Source organism: Acipenser ruthenus, chromosome 3 (genome assembly GCF_902713425.1).
Source record: "Acipenser ruthenus chromosome 3, fAciRut3.2 maternal haplotype, whole genome shotgun sequence".
In the NCBI taxonomy this organism is placed as follows: Eukaryota; Metazoa; Chordata; class Actinopteri; order Acipenseriformes; family Acipenseridae; genus Acipenser; species Acipenser ruthenus.
The window spans coordinates 37,291,229-37,312,746 of record NC_081191.1 but is presented as its reverse complement, the minus strand read 5'-3'; the positions used below and the strand labels follow the sequence as shown (position 1 = coordinate 37,312,746).

At 37.0% G+C, this 21,518-nt stretch overlaps 1 protein-coding gene across 4 annotated transcripts; it reads left to right on the top strand.

Moving 5' to 3' along the window:
• Positions 1-336: 336 nt before the first annotated feature.
• On the top strand, positions 337-21,222 carry LOC117435792 (cytosolic 5'-nucleotidase 3A). Of its 4 annotated transcripts, XM_034059218.3 has the most exons (10): positions 11,892-11,941; positions 12,540-12,645; positions 15,014-15,112; positions 17,240-17,309; positions 17,913-17,959; positions 18,405-18,490; positions 18,762-18,851; positions 19,592-19,754; positions 20,212-20,412; positions 20,951-21,222. In XM_034059218.3, exons 2-10 carry the CDS (start codon positions 12,547-12,549, stop codon positions 21,050-21,052), a joined length of 957 nt encoding a protein of 318 aa, XP_033915109.3. In that variant the 5' UTR covers positions 11,892-11,941; positions 12,540-12,546; the 3' UTR covers positions 21,053-21,222. The 4 variants fall into 4 exon arrangements, with proteins under 4 accessions (XP_033915112.3, XP_033915110.3, XP_033915109.3 ...); XM_034059221.3 differs by lacking the exons at positions 11,892-11,941; positions 12,540-12,645 and adding an exon at positions 337-563; XM_034059219.3 differs by lacking the exons at positions 11,892-11,941; positions 12,540-12,645 and adding an exon at positions 914-1,033.
• The last annotated feature ends 296 nt before the right edge of the window (positions 21,223-21,518 follow it).

Below are 21,518 nucleotides of genomic sequence, written 5' to 3'. Positions count from 1 at the left end.
ATAGGATAGAATAGAATAGAATAGAATAGAATAGAAACCATGCATACTACCAATGTCTTTGCCCAATGCCCCAAGACGCTGCCTGGCTGATGACTCGATGGTCAGACGTTTCTATCTGGACTCGTTTTCAAAGCCGAATATACCATTTTTAGTTAATTGAATTCTATAAATAAAGACAAACCCTTTTAATACACAGAGACCATGTAAATAATGTAATTTATAACAATTAAATTCGTTTTTGTTTGTTTTCGCCTTGTTTTATTAATACAGTATATGCAGATTATTTTTGTTTTACCGCCCGTCTACCCCTCTATAATGGTAGGTTCCACGGAAGCGGTGTGTGACAGCTCGTTGGGGAAAGCAGGCATCCCATCGCATGGTAACAGAAACTGGAGTAGCAGGGAACAGACAGAACAGAAGGCGGTATGGACAAGAAAGCGATAGTAAAAGTAGGGGCAGTGGCATCTGCCAGTGTATGTGCCCTCTTTGGTGGCGTGGTCTTAGCCCAGTACATCTTCACAAAGAAGAAGAAAGCGGGACGGAAAACCAAGATCATTGAAATGGTGAGTTGCGTTTAACCCCGTACATTTTATATCACATGTGATAGATACAATCACAATGCTTAGCCACTTCCTCATGTTTTAATCCAGCCTCACAAGCCAACATGTTTCATATGCAGTACGTGTTGACGGACAAGTATAAAACAATGTGTTTTGTACAAGAAATTGAATCTAGTTACATCAATAAAGTATCTGTTCACATTTAAAAAATGTTTGGGCATTACAGGGTTAAAATTGTATGAATAATCGCCTGTGTAACTATTTAGTACGCTAGGGTTACTTACAGTACAGTAGAAGGCCTGCTGTCTGCCTGCCTGCGTGCGTGCGTGTGTAGATGACAATAAAAATAGCAATGACATTGGAGGTCACCCTGGTCCAAGATGTTGGCAAACATGTGCCTTTAATCGATGTAGGCGATTTTCTTTGCAGGGAAATCAGTGTCTCAGTGTGGACAGCACTGAAGATGATGCTAGGTAATTAATTCGCAAAAAAACAGTGTCCAGTTATCGAATAATATTGTGGAAAGAAGACGTTAGAGGTTTGCATTATGTATTTTATAGTTACTGTAACTAGTGTGTTAATAGTCGTGCATTTGATTGATACAGTGAGTATATTGTATTCGTGTGGTTGATTTCTGATTTAACATTTAAGACAGTAGTATTTTGTTAGGTCTGCATCAGTTTCCCAGCAGCACTAAACAGTTTGTGTAACCATAGAAACGCATTTAAGCTTGATTTTTATTAAGGTGTCGTGTTTTGTAGGTTCTTAAGCAGGAACCCCTCATCAGTTTTACTCCCAAAGTGCTTGGGAAGATTGTTTCAAGATACTGCCGTTTATATGTAGCTACTTCATTGTTGGAATTATTGCTAGTAGGCCTATCACTGCTGATCAATCAACAGTGGTTTATTTAAAACAAGTACAGTGGTTTTAGGAATATGGTATACCTTGGCTGGGACCAAATCAAAACTTTGACAACCAGCTAATCGCACTTAACAAAACTGTATTTAATAGCCTTTTCTTTTTTTGTATCTTATTTCTTCTATTCATAAAAAGAAAACGCTATTAAATACAGTTTTGTTAAGGGCGATTAGCAGGTTGTCAAAGTTTTGATTTGGTCCCAGTCCTGTTCTTGTGCTGGGCACCTTTGCCTTTGTAATAATGAAACATTATTACATCACCATTGTGAAGCATTCATTTACAAAAACAAAGTGAAGTGACATTACTTGCCTGCAACAAATGCAGTATACAAATAGAGATTTTTCTGGGTGCTCGGTGTTGCCCTCTATGTTGTGAAAAGAGATACAGTTCTATAGCGTTTCTGCAGGTTTGACAGAGGGGTGAGTACAATTTAAACATACTGGATACAATAGTGGAATAAAGGGCATCACTGCTGACCTTTTAGACATAATGTGGGTCAGTGTGGGCTACATTATCTTTGACAAGTGGCACATTTAGAGAGTATTGTGGCCATTTTACCAGAGGGTCATCCCTGCTCAAGTGGACCAATTTCTGATGATAAGTAAAACACATTATTGGCGTAAATGGTGCTAGGGTATCATGTGCAAGAATGTATCTGCAGCTTACAAAAAAAGGGTATTTTTTGATGGCTTTTGACCTAATTGTTCTCCATGAGAGTACTGACCTAGACAACATAACATTGATTTGATGAGTTTCATTTGAAGGCTTGTTCAAAAGATTTTTCACCAAAACACAGTTAATCCGATGTGGTATTATTTTGTGGTAGACCGTGTACTGCGCTTGTCCGGGCATGTGCAAATGATTTTAGCTCCGAAAACAAGGAAACGACCATCAGAAAGGGCTATATTGTACTGAGTTTGGGCCATGAGAAACAAATTGGGTTATCTAAAATTGTAAACATATATGATTTTGTGGGTGAACTACAGTTTTTCTTGTTCGTAGTGATATGTGCAGTGGCCAATCACAGCATTGACATCGTACCATTTTCTGGCATTAAACAGGTATGCGTACCACATTCTGATGGTGTACCACATTCTGGCCCGACACCGGTAATGTAACCAATTTGGAAGAAGTAAGACAAACACTGTGTGGGTATTTTTCCCTCAACAAAGTAATCGTTTGGCATAATTGAAAAGACTTTTGACAGCAGGTAAGAGAGTCACTATTTGCAATCTGAATGGCTGATGAATATGGTGGGATGTATTATTAGATAATGATAGCAAGCTCAGCAAACTAGTAAACTGTTATACTGTACCAAGGAACTGCATTGTGATGAGAACATGTAAAGGGAATCGGTGACTCTTTTAAGTAGTGGTGGGCAACGATATGAACATTTTATATCAATATAGTGCATGTATTCCAATATCAATATTGATAATACAAAGTCTTCCAAAACACCTAAAAATGTAATCACATAATTGCAATATCAAATATAGTCGGGGGCTCCCGAGTGGCGCATCCAGTAGCGCTCCGCAACGATATGAACATTACAGTGCATGTCTTCCAATATCAATACAAAGTCTTCCAAAACACCTAAAAATATAATCACATAATTGCAATATCAAATATAGTCAGGGGCTCCTGAGTGGCGCATCCAGTAACGCTCCGCGTGGAGTGCAGGATTCGCCCTATAGCCAGGGGCCGGTTGTAGAACATAAGAACATAAGAAAGTTTATAAACGAGAGGAGGCCATTCAGCCCATCTTGCTCGTTTGGTTGTTAGTAGCTTATTGATCCCAGAATCTCATCAATCAGCTTCCTGAAGGTTCCCAGGGTGTCAGCTTCAACAACATTACTGGGGAGTTGGTTCCAGACCCTCACAATTCTCTGTGTAAAAACGTGCCTCCTATTTTCTGTTCTGAATGCCCCTTTATCTAATCTCCATTTGTGACCCCTGGTCCTTGTTTCTTTTTTCAGGTCAAAGAAGTCCCCTGGGTTGACATTGTCTATACCTTTTAGGATTTTGAATGTTTGAATCAGATCGCCGCGTAGTCTTCTTTGTTCAAGACTGAATAGATTCAATTCTTTTAGCCTGTCGGCATACGACATGCCTTTTAAACCCGGGATAATTCTGGTTGCTCTTCTTTGCACTCTTTCTAGAGCAGCAATATCCTTTTTGTAACGAGGTGACTAGAACTGAACACAATATTCTAGGTTAGGTCTTACTAATGCATTGTAGAGTTTTAACATTACTGTGCAGGAGTGTGGAGTAGTGGTTAGGGCTTTGGACTCTTGACCGGAGGGTTGTGGGTTCAATCCCCAGTGGGGGACACTGCTGCTGTACCCTTGAGCAAGGTACTTTACCTAGATTGCTCCAATAAAAACCCAACTGTATAAATGGGTAATTGTATGTAAAAATAATGTGATATCTTGTAACAATTGTAAGTCGCCCTGGATAAGGGCGTCTGCTAAGAAATAATTAATAATAATAATACTTCCCTTGATTTAAATTCAACACTTCTCACAATATATCCGAGCATCTTGTTAGCCTTTTTTATAGCTTCCCCACATTGTCTAGATGAAGACATTTCTGAGTCAACATAAACTCCTAGGTCTTTTTCATAGTTCCCTTCTTCAATTTCACTATCTCCCATATGATATTTATAATGCACATTTTTATTGCCCGCATGCAATACTTTACACTTTTCTCTATTAAATTTCATTTGCCATGTGTCTGCCCAATTCTGAATGCTGTCTAGATCATTTTGAATGACCTTTGCTACTTCAACATTGTTTGCCACTCCTCCTATTTTTGTGTCGTCTGCAAATTTAACGAGTTTGCTTACTATACCAGAATCTAAATCATTAATGTAGATTAGGAATAGCAGAGGACCTAATACTGATCCCTGTGGTACTCCACTGGTTACATCACTCCATTTTGAGGTTTCTCCTCTAATCAGTACTTTCTGTTTTCTACCTGTTAACCACTCCCTAATCCATGTGCATGCATTTCCTTGAATCCCTACTGAGTTCAGTTTGAGAATTAATCTTTTATGCAGGACTTTGTCAGAAGCTTTCTGGAAATCTGAATAAACCATGTCGTATGCTTTGCAGTTATCCATTTTCAATGTTGCATCCTCAAAAGTCAAGTAGGTTAGTTAGACACGATCTCCCTTTCCTAAAACCATGCTGGCTGTCTCCCAGGATATTGTTACCATATAGGCAATTTTCCATTTTGGATCTTATTATAGTTTCCATAAGTTTACATATAATAGAAGTCAGGCTTATTGGTCTGTAATTACCTGGTTCTGTTTTGTCTCCCTTTTTGTGGATCGGTATTACGTTTGCTATTTTCCAGTCTTCGGTACAACCCCTGTGTCAAAAGACTGTTGCATGATCTTGGTTAGCGGTTTGTAAATAACTTCTTTCATTTCTTTGAGTACTATTGGGAGGATCTCATCTGGCCCAGGGGATTTGTTTATTTTAAGAACTCCTAGTCCCTTTAACACTTCTGCCTCTGTTATGCTAAAGTTATTTAAAATTGGATAGGAACAGACATGTCGGGCATGTTGTCCGTGTCCTCCTTTGTAAAAACCAGTGAAAAGTAATCATTTAATATATTTGCTATTTTTTTTTTCTTCATCTATGATTTTGCCATTTGTGTCTCATAGACATTTAACCTCCTCTTTGAATGTTCTCTTGCTGTTATAATATTGGAAAAATATTTTGGAATTGGTTTTAGCCCCCTTAGCAATATTGATTTCTATCTCTCTCTTGGCCTTTCTAACTTCCTTTTTGACTTGTGTTTGCAGTTCCAAGTACTCTTTCTGTGTGCTTTGTTTTTGGTCCCTTTTAAATGCTCTGTAAAGTGCCTTTTTTCTCTGAATATTTTTTTTAATTGATCTATTAAACCATTTTGGCCATTTTGTTTTAGATTTAGATTTGTCTACTTTTGGGATGTAATTGTTTTGTGCCTCTAGTACTACATTTTTAGTACTACAATTTTTTTTTTTTTAAAACTACAACGTTAAATCTAATTAAATCAATGATTTAATTGTAATCGATAACATGAGAACGCCAGTATGACTTTGTCAACACAGAAAACAGAAATAATATTTATGAAACCCCATTATGCAGTCAGGTCCATTTTTTTTCTGTAGCTATACGGCAAAAACAGAAATGTCAGATACAGCTAAACGCAACTAAACTAATATTGTACAAAGTTTTTTTCTAATTGATATTATCTTAATACAGTACTGTTTCAGCTACTTTTAAATGCATTGTTGCTTAATGTTTTCTGAAACATTAAATCATCTCTGTTTCAATTTGAAGGAAATATTTTTGGATATCCCTGCAAGCAGGTTTTAAAGTTTATTAAGTTATCGTTACAATTAATCAAATTCAGTATAGTGCTTATTTAAATATTATTTTAGCAATTTTAAAAAGGTTTCAGTTATGTATTTTGATGATGCATGGGCCATTTTAAAAACGTTCCATCAAGCTCTGATCCAATTCTGATCTTGGTCTAAATTAACAAACATGGTTGATCCAATAGTTGGGCCGACGATGGAGCACAGCCATGCCTTACCAACGCTGTTAAAAGTCTGTTTAACGTTGAGATTTTTCGCAACGGGCAGCTATCAACAAGGAGTCGGAGACATAATTGGTGTTGATGCAACTATCGGATCAACCATGTTTGTTAATTTAATTATGGTACCCGGTGTTAATCTGTACCGTCTTCTTATTTCTTCCTCGCCGAAAACCTCAAGAGGGTTTTGCCTATCTTTAAAAACCCGACCTATACGAATAAAACAAATTGTGTTTAGTTTCTCAATTTTTCAAAAGTGGGATCAGGTTCTGATCCTGCTCAAAAGCAAGATCAAGTTTGAACTCAGATTGAGCACTGATCCGTTTAGTACAACACAACTTGGATCAAGATCAATATCTGAGCCTGGATCCGGGATCGGATCCCTTTAGTACAACCAGCCCCTGGAGATCGCAGGTTCGAGTCCAGGCTATGTCATTTCTGACCGTGACCAGGAGTTTCCAGGGGGCGCACAATTGGCTGAGCCCCGCACGGGTAGGGAGGGCTTAAATCGGCAAGGTAATCCACGGTTCACCGTGCACCAGCGACCCCTGTGGCTGATAGGGCACATGCGGGTCTGCAATTGAGCCATTCAGATCTGTGTTGTCCTCCGGCACTATTGGTCTGATGGCTTCGCTGTGGATCCGCAGTGCGAAAAAAGACAGCTTGGCAGGGACACGTTTCGGAGAACGCATGTGTCAGCTGCCGTTTCCCAAGTCGCCGGGGGGTTGCAACGGTGAACCGGGATTAATAATAACACAATTGGCAATTCTAAATTGGGGAGAAAAATGTGGTAAAAATTGGCAATGACTACATTTATTAAAAAAAATAAATAAATACAGTCGACACCACTTTTTCAGGACACCTCAGGACAAGTACAAATATCCTGAATAAGTGGCTGTCCCAATTAAACAAGAGGCATTTGAGAGGACATTAGTCTCACATTCTGAATTTAACATTTAATCATTTATGATTAAATGTTAAATTCAGAATTAAAAATATGACTTGTTTTTTTTATTCCTAAACAAAATGAATTGCTGTTTTTTTAAATGAAATCACATCTTGTCACGAAGCGAGGCACCTGCGAAGTCACAGCATAATCCTGCCGTACTCACTGCACTGTTCTACGCAAACCTGTCTTGCTCTGAAAAGCGATCTCCGTTCATCATTTGAAAATACTGTATCCCAATTAAACGACATAAATAGCATTGGGAAGAACCGTCTCCCAGAGTTTAAACAGAAATCCTGATTATGTGTATCCCAATTAGGCGACGTCGACTGTATATACATTAAATTATAAACATTAACATGACACAGACGTTAGCAGATATTTACATATGAAGACCTCTAACCTACTTTAACTTCGTGGTGCTTTGTTACATTATATCAATGGAGAAAAACAAGGTCTTGGACATGTTATCTTTTATGATTCCATCATCATCCACCTCAAAACTGTAATATTTCTATACTTCACTGCGCACAGACTTAGGGGTTGTTCATTTTCCAGCAATTCTTATGTAATTGAATCTTAAGCTGCTCTGCGTGTAAATGCTGACTTACAACACCTCTAAAATTAAGTATTAAGTATGGTGTAATGCCAAATTTTGCATTATTTTGAGATGTGTTTTGATGTTTGTATACTGTTGTGATGTCTAAAATGTACATCTTGCTCATAATGCCGAATGTTTATGCCTGTGAATAAATGAATAATAGCATAAGTAAACACACAGACAAAATTTAAATGAAACGCTGACGCATGCGCATATCTCAAAATAAAGCAGGCTGCAAAATTCGTCATGACTCCGTCAACACTTTACGGATGGTCAATTGTGCCAAACTTAATGCAGCATGCAAATAGCGTTGGGTACCTAAATGCAAATCAATGGAATAAAATGGTTAAATAATACTTTAGTGTGTGGTGTTTCTTTGCCTACAAGAATGACAATGATTGGTATGTATAGGGTTTGTTGTATCTTAATATAAAATAAATTTGATTATACTACGTTTATATTTTAGCAGTATTAGCAATAAAAAGTATGTCTCTGCCAGCTTTCCTTATGACAATTTTCTTTTAAATCCCATAATATCGATGTTGGTTCTTGTCACAGTTTTAAAATTTGGCCATTAGGTGGCACTATGTAGCAAGTTATAATCCAATTCAAAGAAACCACATTAACAGTTATCTCACAAGATAGCATTGGGAAAATCCTTTACAAATTAAAGTGATATTAATCTGCTGTAATATTTACTTGTGCGTTTTTTTTTTGTTTTGTTTTGTTTTTTAATATTAGAGCAGTAAAAACAAGACAGGCCTTCAAGCAAATGGCAGCCAGTTAGAAAATTATAAAAATATAGGCTGAGTGGTCGTGGTTTAAGAAAAGGGCTTGTAACCAGGAGGTCCCCGGTTCAAATCCCGGCTTACTCACTGTGTGACCCTGAGCAAGTCACTTAACCTCCTTGTGATCTGTCTTTCAGGTGAGATGTTGTTGTAAGTGACTCTGCAGCTGGTGCATAGTTCAGACACCCTTGTCTCTGTAACATACAGAATCACTGCAAATATAAAAAAGTAAGGGAGGGTTTATACAGTAGTAATAACTGTGCTCTTCAAAACAATCTTGGTTTCAACTTTCTTCTATTATACGTTTACAGAGAGATTCATTTTTGCTGAGACACACATGAACAGCCACATTTACCCTGAGTTTAGCTGTATATGTTGTACAGTAAGGGCAACCCCTCTCAACATATCTACATACCAAACACAAGCAACATTTACTAAAGTATGGTCTTTTACTACCATGCTACAGTAAGTTCATTGAAATGGAGTTTGTTTTTCTTGTCTGTGAACTCTTAAACCCAGTGTAGCGTCACAGGGGGTCATAATATCATCCTGTGTATTAAAGTAACAGAATTGAAATATATACAAAGGGGGATTTTAAACCATTCTCTGTGTCTTCTTTGTTTCTGGTCACAAACTCCCCCACTGACAAAGAATTCTTTTAAAAAGAGTCATAAACTAACTGCTGAACAAATGGCTTATCTTCACGATCGCTGAATTCAATGAGTAGTGTTTTAATCCTCTTATGAACTCGAGAATAAGCAGACCTTAAAGTAAACAAACATCTTGGAGAACTAACCACAGTTCTTCTGTGGATTTAGGCAGCCTCAGTTGCTTCTCTCTCTTCATGTAATCCCAGACAGACTCGATGATGTTGAGATCAGGGCTCTGTGGGGGCCATACCATCACTTCCAGGACTCCTTGTTCTTCTTTACACTGAAGATAGTTCTTAATGACTTTCGCTGTATGTTTGTGGTCGTTGTCATGCTGCAGAATTAATTTGGGGCCAATCAAATGCCTCCCTGATGGTATTGCATGATGGATAAGTATCTGCCTGTACTTCTCAGCATTGAGGAGACCATTAATTCTGACCAAATCCCCAACTCCATTTGCAGAAATGCAGCCCCAAACTTGCAAGGAACCTCCACCGTGCTTCACTGTTGCCTGCAGACACTCATTCGTGTACCGCTCTCCAGCCCTTCGGCGAACAAACTACCATCTGCTACAGCCAAATACTTCATATTTTGACTCTTCAGTCCAGAGCACCTGCTGCCATTTTTCTGCACCCCAGTTCCTGTGTTTTTGTGCATAGTTGAGTCGCTTGGCCTTGTTTCCACGTCGGAGGTATGGCTTTTTGGCCGCAAGTCTTCCATGAAGGCCACTTCTGACCAGACTTCTCCGGACAATAGATGGGTGTCCCACTGTTTTCTGCCAATTCTGAGCTGATGGCACTGCTGGACATCTTCTGATTGCGAAGGGAAGTAAGCATGATGTGTCTTTCATCTGCTGCAGTAAGTTTCCTTGGCCGACCACTGCGTCTACGGTCCTCAACGTTGCCCGTTTCTTTGTGCTTCTTCAAAAGAGCTTGGACAGCACATCTGGAAACCCCTGTCTGCCTTGAAATTTCTGCCTGGGAGAGACCTTGCTGATGCAGTATAACTACCTTGTGTCTTGTTGCTGTGCTCAGTCTTGCCATGGTGTATGACTTTTGACAGTAAACTGTCTTCAGCAACCTCACCTTGTTAGCTGAGTTTGGCTGTTCCTCACCCAGTTTTATTCCTCCTATAATAATAATAAAAAAAATGCATACAATGAAAAAACTAATTTCATACATTCTTGGCAAACTTTAGGTGCTTGAGGGGTTAGCGACATCATTGGCCAAACAAAATAGACAGACAAGAAAATAACTAAAAGAAGTATCATGCTGTTTCAAAACCAGCACACGTAGCAATTGTTTCTTTTAATGCTATCTCCTCTACGTCCCACTCTACTCTTGAACACTCCACCCTGTGCAGCCAAAGCTGCAGGTTCTTACAGTGGAGACCGAGGGATTAACTAATTATGAATTATATTGTTAACATTTTGCACAGGTTTATTAAAGATACATGACTGTCAGGTAATTCAATAATTACTCACCGCCAGTCACGCATTCTCGAGGTATTTTAAAATACAAAACAACAACAAATAATAGCGGACAGCATTTCCGCCCGTCCTAGATTTAAACAATAAGGGCTTTTCACTGTCATATATTAAAATACATAATAATAATAATAATAATAATAATAATAATAATAATAATAATAATAATAATAATAATAATAATAAACAAATACAAAATAATACAGAACATGCGCAGGTGCGGGGTGTACCCCGTCACACTCTCCTACTCGTTACTACATAACGCAGGAAGCTGCTACTTGAACCATGTCATACATAGCTACTTGCTCGTTTTTTTTTTGTGGTGTTTTTTTTTTTGGTGTAAGGATTTGAGCAAAACTAATAATAATCTACCTATTTGTGTGTTCATTTTTAGCGTTGATGTTTTGGGGGGAATAACACCGAATTACAAAACAGCAACGGTCATTGAAATGTCTATGTAAATTAGCAATGTATCTACATGGAAGGAGTCAGACTGTGACTTGCACCATTGCATTTTAAAGTATTGCCATTTTAAGAATAGAATCAGATCTCCACATACCATATATGATCATAGATTATGTGTAATGTGGTATAAGTTATATGTGTGTATTTTTTCTTTGTTTTTTTACTAAGCTATAAATTTAAATATAGGTCTACATTATTTGAAGGATATTCACATGTATGTGAAATAACATACAGCGAAGCATCGAAAACAAATTTCACCTGCAATAGCAAAATACAGTAGCTAGCACAGAAAAAAAAATCAGCACTGGAAAATAATGAAATACAGTAAATATTCCAAAATACATCTAACAGTCTAAATCGGACCACAAATTAAGTTGATTTAGCAATTCTGAAGTATCTAGGCAGTGTTTAAGAAAACATTATCTGAAGGTTCTGCATATCTACTGTAATAGCCCTTTAAAAACAATGTGGTTTAGTTCAAAACCCTCCGTGACTTCTGTAGTACATTATCTGACAGCTTTATCTACTGCAATTGACAGAATGCTAGATAAAGATGTTTTACAGCATGTCAAACTATATTTCATATAAAGTAGTTGCAGCTTGCACTTTACGTTTCTAAGCTGTCATTCTGCCTTTCTAAAGCAGTGTAGTGCTCAGCATTCTACTAAAGGTTTTTGTTGTGTACTGTATGATACTGTTTACTTCACTTCCAGTTGACTCTCACGGAGAGCTTTGAGTTTGCTTTTTATTTCTGTTTACACAAAGTGTCACTGAGTGCTTCAAATAGCTGTGCTTGCATCACACTGCTCTCAGCTTGCATAGGATTAGCCTGGCTATTTTTGTTAACGCCCTCAAATAGCCTTACACTATATAAGCACTTGTCTGCCAGAAACAGTTTTCTTCATGCCAGTCGTTCTTACCTACAGTACAGAGGTTACCGGTAAGCCTGTGCAATGTTTGTGTGTGGAACCTGTCGCTGCTTTTGCGTCAGTTTTTCTTAGTGGTTACAGAGCGGACTGTGTCATGTATTAAACTGACAGAATGCTAAAGATGTTTGCAGTATTTGAAAGTTTACTTTGATTTTGTACTTAATCTATGATGTTTTACAGTGTCCTAACATGAACACATCATCCTGAGGGATGCATTTTATCTTCAAGGGTTAGGGTGGTTTTGTGCAGTCCAGTAAAGAAAGAAAAAGAAAGTTATAATTCTTAAATTACTGAATCCAACCATAATTTTCAGAAATATACAAAGTGCATTTTCACAGTTTGTATTAACATGAACAAATGAGCAATTTCTGTCCTGTTAAACAATTCTGCAAGATTTGCTGGGATGTGTTTATTAATGCTGTGCAAGGGTTTTTCAGGTGTCAGTGTTTCTGCTGGTTATGTAACTCAAGCCAGCTCCTGATATTATGCACTGTAGTGTTTGCTTAATTACATGAGGGCCATTTCCCTGATCCCCTCTGGGGTTTAAAGACCATGATGCGCTTCTTGGTTGTTGTGTTGAGATTGAGGTCTGGTTGATTTTGTTGGCAGCTTGTCGATGAGATTGTTGCTGTGGCTCTGGATGTTGCTCACCTCCTCAGCAGTCCACTGTTGGTCAGAGTCAAGGACAGACAAGACAAGATTGATCAACACACAGGTACAGACTCAGCCAAACCTCAATCCTGAGTGCTAGGGATCCAGGGATAGTCTTTCTGTTCTGGTGTCCCTGTTCATGGGAACAGTCTATGCCAGTCTGTTTCTCTTTCCATTGTAAGACCAATTCTTTTTCTTCCAATACATTTGACCCTATAAGACTCATAAGACTTCTGTAAAGGCATGGAGGTAAACAGGGTCTGAAGGCTAAAGGAATTGACACATATAAGATCCTAAATAGATAGATAATGTCTACCCACGTACTGAATAATATCGTAGGGCCCAGGGTGTATTGTGTAAATGGAGCAGTCCCGAGATTAAACACTGCAGTATACAAATGTTTTGTATGTTGTAGGGCTACAAATATATATATTTTTTAAAAAACTCATTCACCTTCATTTCATGTATATTTTTCCTATGGATTGATAACTCAGTGGCTCATTTGTTTTTTAGATGGCTTCCTGTTTTGGAGCCATCCAAAACAACAGCTGGCATTTAGCTTTGCCATTCATCAAAATTACAGTGCCAGACTGAAAAGGTATTAATTTACTGTCTCCCCAAAGCCACTCGGTTTTGAAGCATTGAATTACACTGTCTTAAGCAAAGCAACTGTATCATGAACTGAAGCTATCTAAAACAAAATCTTTTATACTAATTTAGTATAAAGAAATGAAGTACCCATATTTTTTTAAGAAAATTACTTATATCTGCTCTATACAGCTCAGTTGTTACTTCGGTGTCTCAGTTGAGTAAAATGTCATTAGTTTACCAAAAAAGCACCATTTGGGAGGGAAAAAAGGTTAGTCACTTTTGTAATTTCTATTTTACACCCTCCTGGTAGTGCAACTAGTTTGTTTGTCTCTAAGAACAACAGAGTAGGTAGATATGGGGCCCTATGAAATCCGTATTAACGAGAACATGGATGGAAGCGAAACAATAACGCAAAATCTAGTGCCGTACAGAAAAAAAATGCATTTGTCACTTTTGAAATGTGCATGCATTTTGTATATTACAGGGCAGGCAGTCGTAGCTCCCGTGCTGCGGGGTGGGCATTAACTACCATATGTTACTGGTCATTGCTAAGAGAGACAGAGACGCAACGTAGAGCAGTTTTTTTTCACTAAATCAATACACTGGAAGCAAAGTTACCTCACTAGAAAAGGCCTTTTATAACTGGAAAAAAAGTTTATCAATAAAAAAACTAACACCAAAGTTGCAAGTACAGTAAGTCTGTAAAGATAATTTTAATGTCAAAATCCATCTAACAATCGCATCAAGTATGAAGAGAATCAGCGAGGCTCCCAAGCACTACAAACCACGATCCCAGACAGTATGAAATCTGCAGATAGCGGACAGGAATTTGTTGAAGATTTTGTTGTGGTGTGTGCTGAAGCCGATATTCCACTGGAACAATTTACAGTATAGTCTGTCAAATCATAATTTTTGCCATTACAATCCAGTTCTGAATAAAAAATGTGGAACATTTGTTACGGTACTTAATTCTTATCACTGTATCCAACAACTTTTGATTTAAAACATCGGAAACACCAATTACATTTTTTAAAAAGAAAAAAAAAACAAAATCAGAAAAACATAATCGGAATACACAAACAAATGTAACAGATTTCATAAGGCCGTCAGCTAACACTGAACAAGCAGTGGAAGAATATCCATTTGTATTCTGCCGATAACAAAAAAAAATGGAATGGGGCTCTGTCGAATTCATAGCAAGGGGTATGTTTTATCATGTTTAATAAAACATGGGTAAATCTGGTAAATATTAATTAAAATATTACACAATCAGATTGGTGCAACATTGACACACATTTAGTTTAGACAATGGTATATTTTCATTTTATTTTTTGGAAAGAGTAACTTTTTTTTTTTTTAAATACAATTTCTCTCCTTTTAAAATCTAGCAGTCAATTACAGATGTACTATAAATCTCTTGCTCATTATAGAACAAACATTTATTGTGTGTTATATACATCCTTGCAATTGTTTTGTAAAGGCCCAATGTAGGATTGTATTGAGAGTTAAAGAAAGAGAAGCCAAAGCACCAGCAGCTTCACTGAAATGCAGAAGGTTGTTGTTATGGCACAGGTAACTCATTTTTTAATGCAGCAGTTTGGTGGTTCGATAAATGTTACCAATGCATATTAAACTGTTGGGTTAGGATTCACAGCAAACACAGCAGCAGCAACACATCATTAAATGAGAATTTGTTAACGCTGTTAGCGCTAATCATCGTGTGTAATTTACAGTATTGTGGCAGCAGCTTTACTGTATTCCGACACTAATCCAGTTGCATCAAAGTTGCATTATATATGAATTTATATGGTGTTTTTTTTTTGCTTGTTTGGTTTTTTTAGATGCCGGAGTTTCAAAAGAAAACAGTCCACATCAAGGACCCAGAGAGAGTGGAGGAGATTATCTGTGGCCTTATTAAAGGAGGAGCTGCCAAACTCCAGGTAGAGCAAATTGCATTGACTTCCCTTAGCCTCTTTAGTGTTAAATAAGAAGTTGAAGTTAAGGTTACAGACAATAGTGCAGTCTATTTTAATACATACAAGGACTTCTTAAAGTAATGAAGTCTGCCATGCACAGATAAAAAAACACACACACACACACCAAGCAGTTTTGGCATTTAAACCCTTATGCAGTTCTCGTGTCTAACCACTAGGCTGTGCTGCCTTCAACATTTCAGTGGGTTATATATAGGGCTTCTGTTTTTCAATTTCATTTTTTGGTGCTTATTTTTAAATATTTTCAAGTTTTATGTAAATCTTTTTTTTTTTCGGGGCTTTCGTTTTCGGTTACTTTCCAAAATGTCTGCACTGGGAAAGGCAGTTTGTTTTTGTTTTGTTGAGGGATGGGCACCAATATCGATATTTTGATATGATATCAATATCATTCGATATCAATAATAATTTCCATATCACGATATCGTGGGATTAACAAAAATGTCACGTACGCTCGCAGAGACATACTTTTTATTGCTAATACTGCTAAAAATACAAACGCAGTATGATCAAGTTTATTTTATTTTAAGATTCACCAAACCCTATACATGTCAATCGTTGTTAGCCTCGTAGGCAAACACCACACATAAAATATTATTTAACCATTTTATTCAATTGATTGGCTTTTTTTTTTCTTCTAAGAACTCGATTAACGAATGTATTTCAAACATTCAATAGCTACAAATCAAGAACCTGTGTACCCTCTCTCGTCTGCTCTACTCCCGTTTCTTCACCTGTTTCCTCTCACTGGCCAATCCCTTACCGGAAACTATATCCTGTTTTCAAAAAGTGTGCACATCAACTAATTAAGAAACAGGACCGTCTGTTTTTTAAAGGGATTCACACCTAAAAACAAACTTAACGCAAACAAACATAATACACAGGAAAATCAGCGTAAATAATTTGATATATATATATATATATATATATATATTTTTTTTTTTTCTTCCATTCAGAACGTGTGCACAAGGTACCAAACGCTATTTGCATGCTGCATTAAGCACTGTTGGGATTATTTTGAGATGTGCACATGCATCAGTGGTTCATTGCATTTTTTCCATGTGATTACTTACACTATTAGTAATGTATTTTTAAAATGTGAACTTTAGGTATTATAAATTAGATGTAGTTTTAAAACATCAAAACAAATCACAAAATAATGCAACATTCAGCATGACACTGTAGACTACTTAATACATTTAGATGGGTAGCGCATTAGAGAAGATTAAATGACTTCCGGATTGGCTAGTCTGCACAGTGCAGTACAGAATATAAATATGTCGGTTTTGAGGTAACTGATGATGGCATGGAATAGTAAAACAATATAACGACATTGTTTTTCTCCATGGATATTAAGATACTAAGTCAAAGTAAGTTATTGCTTTTCTTATGTAAATAACTGTTAACGTCTGTATGAATATTATTATTATTATTATTATTATTATTATTATTTATTTCTTAGCAGACGCCCTTATCCAGGGCGACTTACAATTGTTACAAGATATCACATTATTTTTACATACAATTACCCATTTATACAGTTGGGTTTTTACTGGAGCAATCTAGGTAAAGTACCTTGCTCAAGGGTACAGCAACAGTGTCCCCCACCTGGGATTGAACCTACGACCCTCCGGTCAAGAGTCCAGAGCCCTAACCACTACTCCACACTGCTGCCCAATATGTTTCATATTGCAATTGTGTTATAATAGTTTTCTGTATTTTGGAAGACTTCGATAATTGCGATATCGTAATACGTGCATGATATCAATGTACAATTTTCATATCGTTGCCCACCCGTCTTTTTTTTTTTTTTTTAAATGGGAAAGGGGTGAAGTCAGCGTGAATTGAGTAACCATTTCCTGTGTTCATTGGCTATACACGGATTGAAAAAAAAAATTGTATTAAGGGTGTTTTATCGTTTTTTATCGGTTAAAACCGAAAATCAAAAGCCCTACTTATATATTGCCATGCCACAATAAACCAACCCTCATGTCGCGTTATTATTACTGTAGCATTTTTTTAAATTTTAAGTTACTTGTATAACCATCTTAATTTTTTATCTTGATCATTTTTCAGATTATTACAGACTTTGATATGACGTTAAGTAAGTTCGCCAACAATGGAAAACAATGCCCCACGTGTCACAGTAAGTGTCTCTTGCATAAAGACACATTCAAATACTGATTTTTATTTTGTATACTGCAATTTAAAAATTAGCTCTTTGAAATGTACCATGTATATTTATATAGAGGGGTTACTAACTGGAAATGTGTGTCACAAATGATGAGGAATGACCAAATAACATGCATTTTATTTTACAAATGAAAAAAAAGATGTATTTAATCTCAAAGCAGTGAAGCTGGTTTCTTGTAAAATTAAACATTATTTTTGACTTTATGCTATATTAAAATCAGACACAAGAGTGCATTGTCATACAGTGCTTTGCTGAACAAAACTCTTTTAAAGCACATATACAGATATTTTGAATAGGCACCTCAGCACCTCAGTCCAGTCCATTCTGCCTGCTTAATGATAAACTCAACCAGACCGCTTATTCCGTCTTCTCTGGGTTTTTGTTGTTGAACAAAAGTTAATTAATTCAGTAATTGTTACATCTGCAGTGTACAGTAAGCAAGACCATACTTTAGTGTTTATCACAATACTGTAAATAAAATATGAAAACAGAATCACAAAAGCATCAAACAAGTAAACCAAAGTGTTTAAAACAAAAATATAATTTTACCAACAGACATTATTGACAATTGCAAAATGGTCACAGAAGAATGCAGAAAGAAGGTAAGAGCAATCTTAAGCTGATATTGTTATTAAGGAGCAGAGAGTTAAAGATGAAATGTCCTGTACAGTTTTTTGGTTTTTTTCACTTATTTAATAAGTTTGTTAATTACAATATTTGAAAACATTGGCTGTTTATATTTGAAAATATTAGCTGTCTTGAGCCAACCATTAAAAGTCATTTAAGGGCCTAGATTGGGAAGAATCCTGGTTTTGGATTGTAAAACACTAAGACAATCCTTTTTTATTATTTCTGGTGTAGCAGAGCTTGAAGGTGACTCTGGTAACCTCCTACTGTTGCCAGTAGTTTCCAGCAGAAGATGCTGTTTGGCTAACAAAGCACTTGTGTCCTTGCAGCAAAAGCTAGTTGAATGTAAATACAGTTAGACCACAGAGGAATAAACATATTGAAGTATATTGTATAATATTTTCTACTTGTTCCTTGCAGCTGCTGCAACTTAAAGATACGTACTATCCCATCGAAATCGACCCTAATCTCACTATAGAGGAAAAGTTCCCATTCATGGTGGAATGGTAAGTTGCAAAAGGACCGTTTTGTAAACTGGAAGCCACAAAATTAGATAAATAATAAGTTGCTGTAATAATTATAGCATGCTTTTGATTTGAAATTCTGAACGCAAACTAAAACGGTACGTGGTAGATGTTGTTGCCCAGTCAGCAATTAAACATTATTAGGGGTTGTGCCATTTATATCTCAATGTTTCTGCACAGCATCTGTTTGAAGACCTTTGAAGACCTTTACATTCTCATTAAGCGTTGCTCTGCTCTACTCATTCGTTTGCAGGTATTTCAAATCCCACACCTTACTGATCGAACAGGGTCTACAGAAAGACAAGCTTCCAGAAATCGTGAGGGAATCAGATGCCTGTCTAAGGTAGGAGAAGGTTATTTGTTTTTTATTTTATCCAAATGTAAAGTATTCCAGACACTCCTGTCACCTCTATACAGTGTGCATTGCCCAATGCCATGTGGCCTTCCTAGTTGTCCTCAGGGCAACAGGCACGTTACCAGACAGCCTCTTTTTTCGAGTAAGTGTAGACATATAATTACTATACGTTGGTGATGTGTTTATCAGTGTGCTTGCTTGAATGTGTGGTTGGTTTGTCTTTTGGTGACGCATGTCTGTGCTGTTGCTGACGGGCTTCCTGTGAACAAGCATGGCTCTTTACCATATGCTTAACAAACAAACTGGAAGTGATGCTGACAGATTTTTTCCCCAAAGTTAATAATAATGTAATGCATGACAAAAACAAATGACCATGAGCGATTTTCTGTTTTTCTGTTGTGATCTACTTGTTCTGTATGTTCAGTAACTTTTTGTAATAAGCATCCATGCAAAGTTTGAACAAATTAAGGTGAACTGTTCCATACAGCATTCATCAACGTAACCTACTATGCCAAACACTATTCGGACGTAGGTGAGCTAGATTCTGAGAAACTTAAGAATTTATTTTAAAGAAAAATTTATTTTCCAAGTTTCATCTCAATTGGTCAAACAGTTATGTAGGATCTGTTGTCAACATTTGGCACATTTCGTAGTGCTGTTTGTTATCAGTAGGGATATTCATTTATGGTTTAAACCAAATCCTGACACCCGTGCTCATTCGTTCACAGAGAGGGCTACGAGCATTTCTTCGATAAGCTCCAGGAGCACAATGTCCCCATGTTTATCTTCTCGGCCGGGCTGGGAGATGTCCTGGAGGAGATCATTCGGCAGGCCGGGGTCTACCACCCGAATGTCAAGGTGGTCTCAAACTTCATGGAATTCGACGAGCACGTAAGTCCGGGGAGAGAGTACCACAGTCATATCTCACTCTGGTAACACCGGCCATTTTCACACATGTGCTTATGAACTCCTAGGGCATACTTATGAACTACATGACATACATCAAAAGTCCTGAAATAATAGTATTTAGAATCATCAGTACATAGGAATACCCGCATTGCCCCAAAATCTGGAAAGTTACCTTTAACTGCTTCTAGGTTATTTTTGATATTCCCATCAATATGTAATTGGGAAGAAATCTCTCTGTCTGCCTCCGATTCATGGCATAATTAACCAAAATAAAGTACTGTAACTGACATGTTATTAAATTTACGTGATCATATTGTGTCAATTGAATGAAATAATACACTGAGATTAGCCATGGGATATCAAGTTATTAAAATAGTACTGGCACATAAATAATGAGTTAAACCCGACTTGACAGTAAAGGTTGTGCTTTGTTTTAAAGGGCGTGTTGAAAGGTTTCAAAGGAGAACTAATCCATGTGTATAACAAGCATGATGGAGCCCTGAAGAATACTGAATACTTCAAGCAGTTAAAGGACAACTGTAACATTATTCTCCTGGGAGACTCACTTGGTGACCTGAACATGGCAGATGGAGTGCCAAATGTAGAAAACATTCTCAAGATCGGCTTTTTAAATGATAAGGTATGAGAAGTTTATTGTTAATACCAACATTAAATTAAGAATTGGTTTAGTCAGGGGACAAATAAAGGGCTTCTGTCTTAGGATAATTAATTCCTACTGATTCCCTTTCACAGAATCTAAATAGTCAAGCAACTTAACTATCCCCAATTTAAAACAGTTGCCTGGATATAAATGAACGTCCACAATTCAGCCAAAGTCCCACAAAGAAATACAGAATGTAGAATTCTCACGAAGTGACAAATGACAGCAGCAGCTTTAAGAGGACAAAGCCATTTAGGCCCCTCCTTTGTTAAATGTAAATCAGTAAATTGATGTATTCCTATTTATAAATTAATTTTATGTCCAGCAAGTAGTATATATCATTGTTAAGGTTAAACGTAAATTAGAACTGGGATTATATACAGAAAGCTAGATAATTCTATGAACTACTATTAGTTGTTTTGTTATGACTGAAATTACTTATCAACTAAAATATCATTATCAACTGAAGGAAATAAAATATGAATATCTCATTGCCCTGAATCTTTTTCATGCCCAGGTTGAGGAACGCTTGGAAAAGTATTTGGACTCTTACGATATTGTTTTGGTGAAGGATGAAACTTTGGAGGTGCCCAATTCCATCCTTCAGAAGATTCTTTAACAATTGGCCTGGACAGAAACCCTGGACTGAGCAAAAGCTCCTCGCTGCCTTTTAAAAGACACTTTTGCCCCTTTGATTTCCTGAATTCCAATGCATACCCCCAAAAACCTTGGATATTTTTTAAACATTGGTGTATTTATTGTTCTCATAAAGCAGATGACCCTCTTTTACAGCGAGTTTTAGCCTGGTTTTTAAAAATGGTGTTAAATTGATAAAGGAACATTACAAGACCAAACATACAAGACCCCCATAACCCATTGATAATAATTAAAAAAAACACAAGTCCATATATGAATTATTCCTCTCTGCTTACTGGGATTTTAGACTCGGTTAATATCGACACCCATCTGTGTGCTCCTTCAGTAAGTTTAGATCTTCCCTGTTTTAGTTTGGTCAATTCAACCAGCCTAATAGGGAAACGATATTCTTATTTGATTTGAATAAGTGGTGAGGCAGTGATTTAATG

Excerpts from the sequence above, each read along its gene's own strand:
- LOC117435792 (XM_034059221.3), top strand. The coding sequence starts at position 426 with ATGGACAAGAAAGCGATAGTAAAAGTAGGGGCAGTGGCATCTGCCAGT. Across the intron at positions 17,310-17,912 it reads ACAATGCCCCACGTGTCACA|ACATTATTGACAATTGCAAA; the intron begins GTAAGTGTCTCT and ends TTTTACCAACAG. Across the intron at positions 18,491-18,761 it reads TTCCCATTCATGGTGGAATG|GTATTTCAAATCCCACACCT; the intron begins GTAAGTTGCAAA and ends ATTCGTTTGCAG.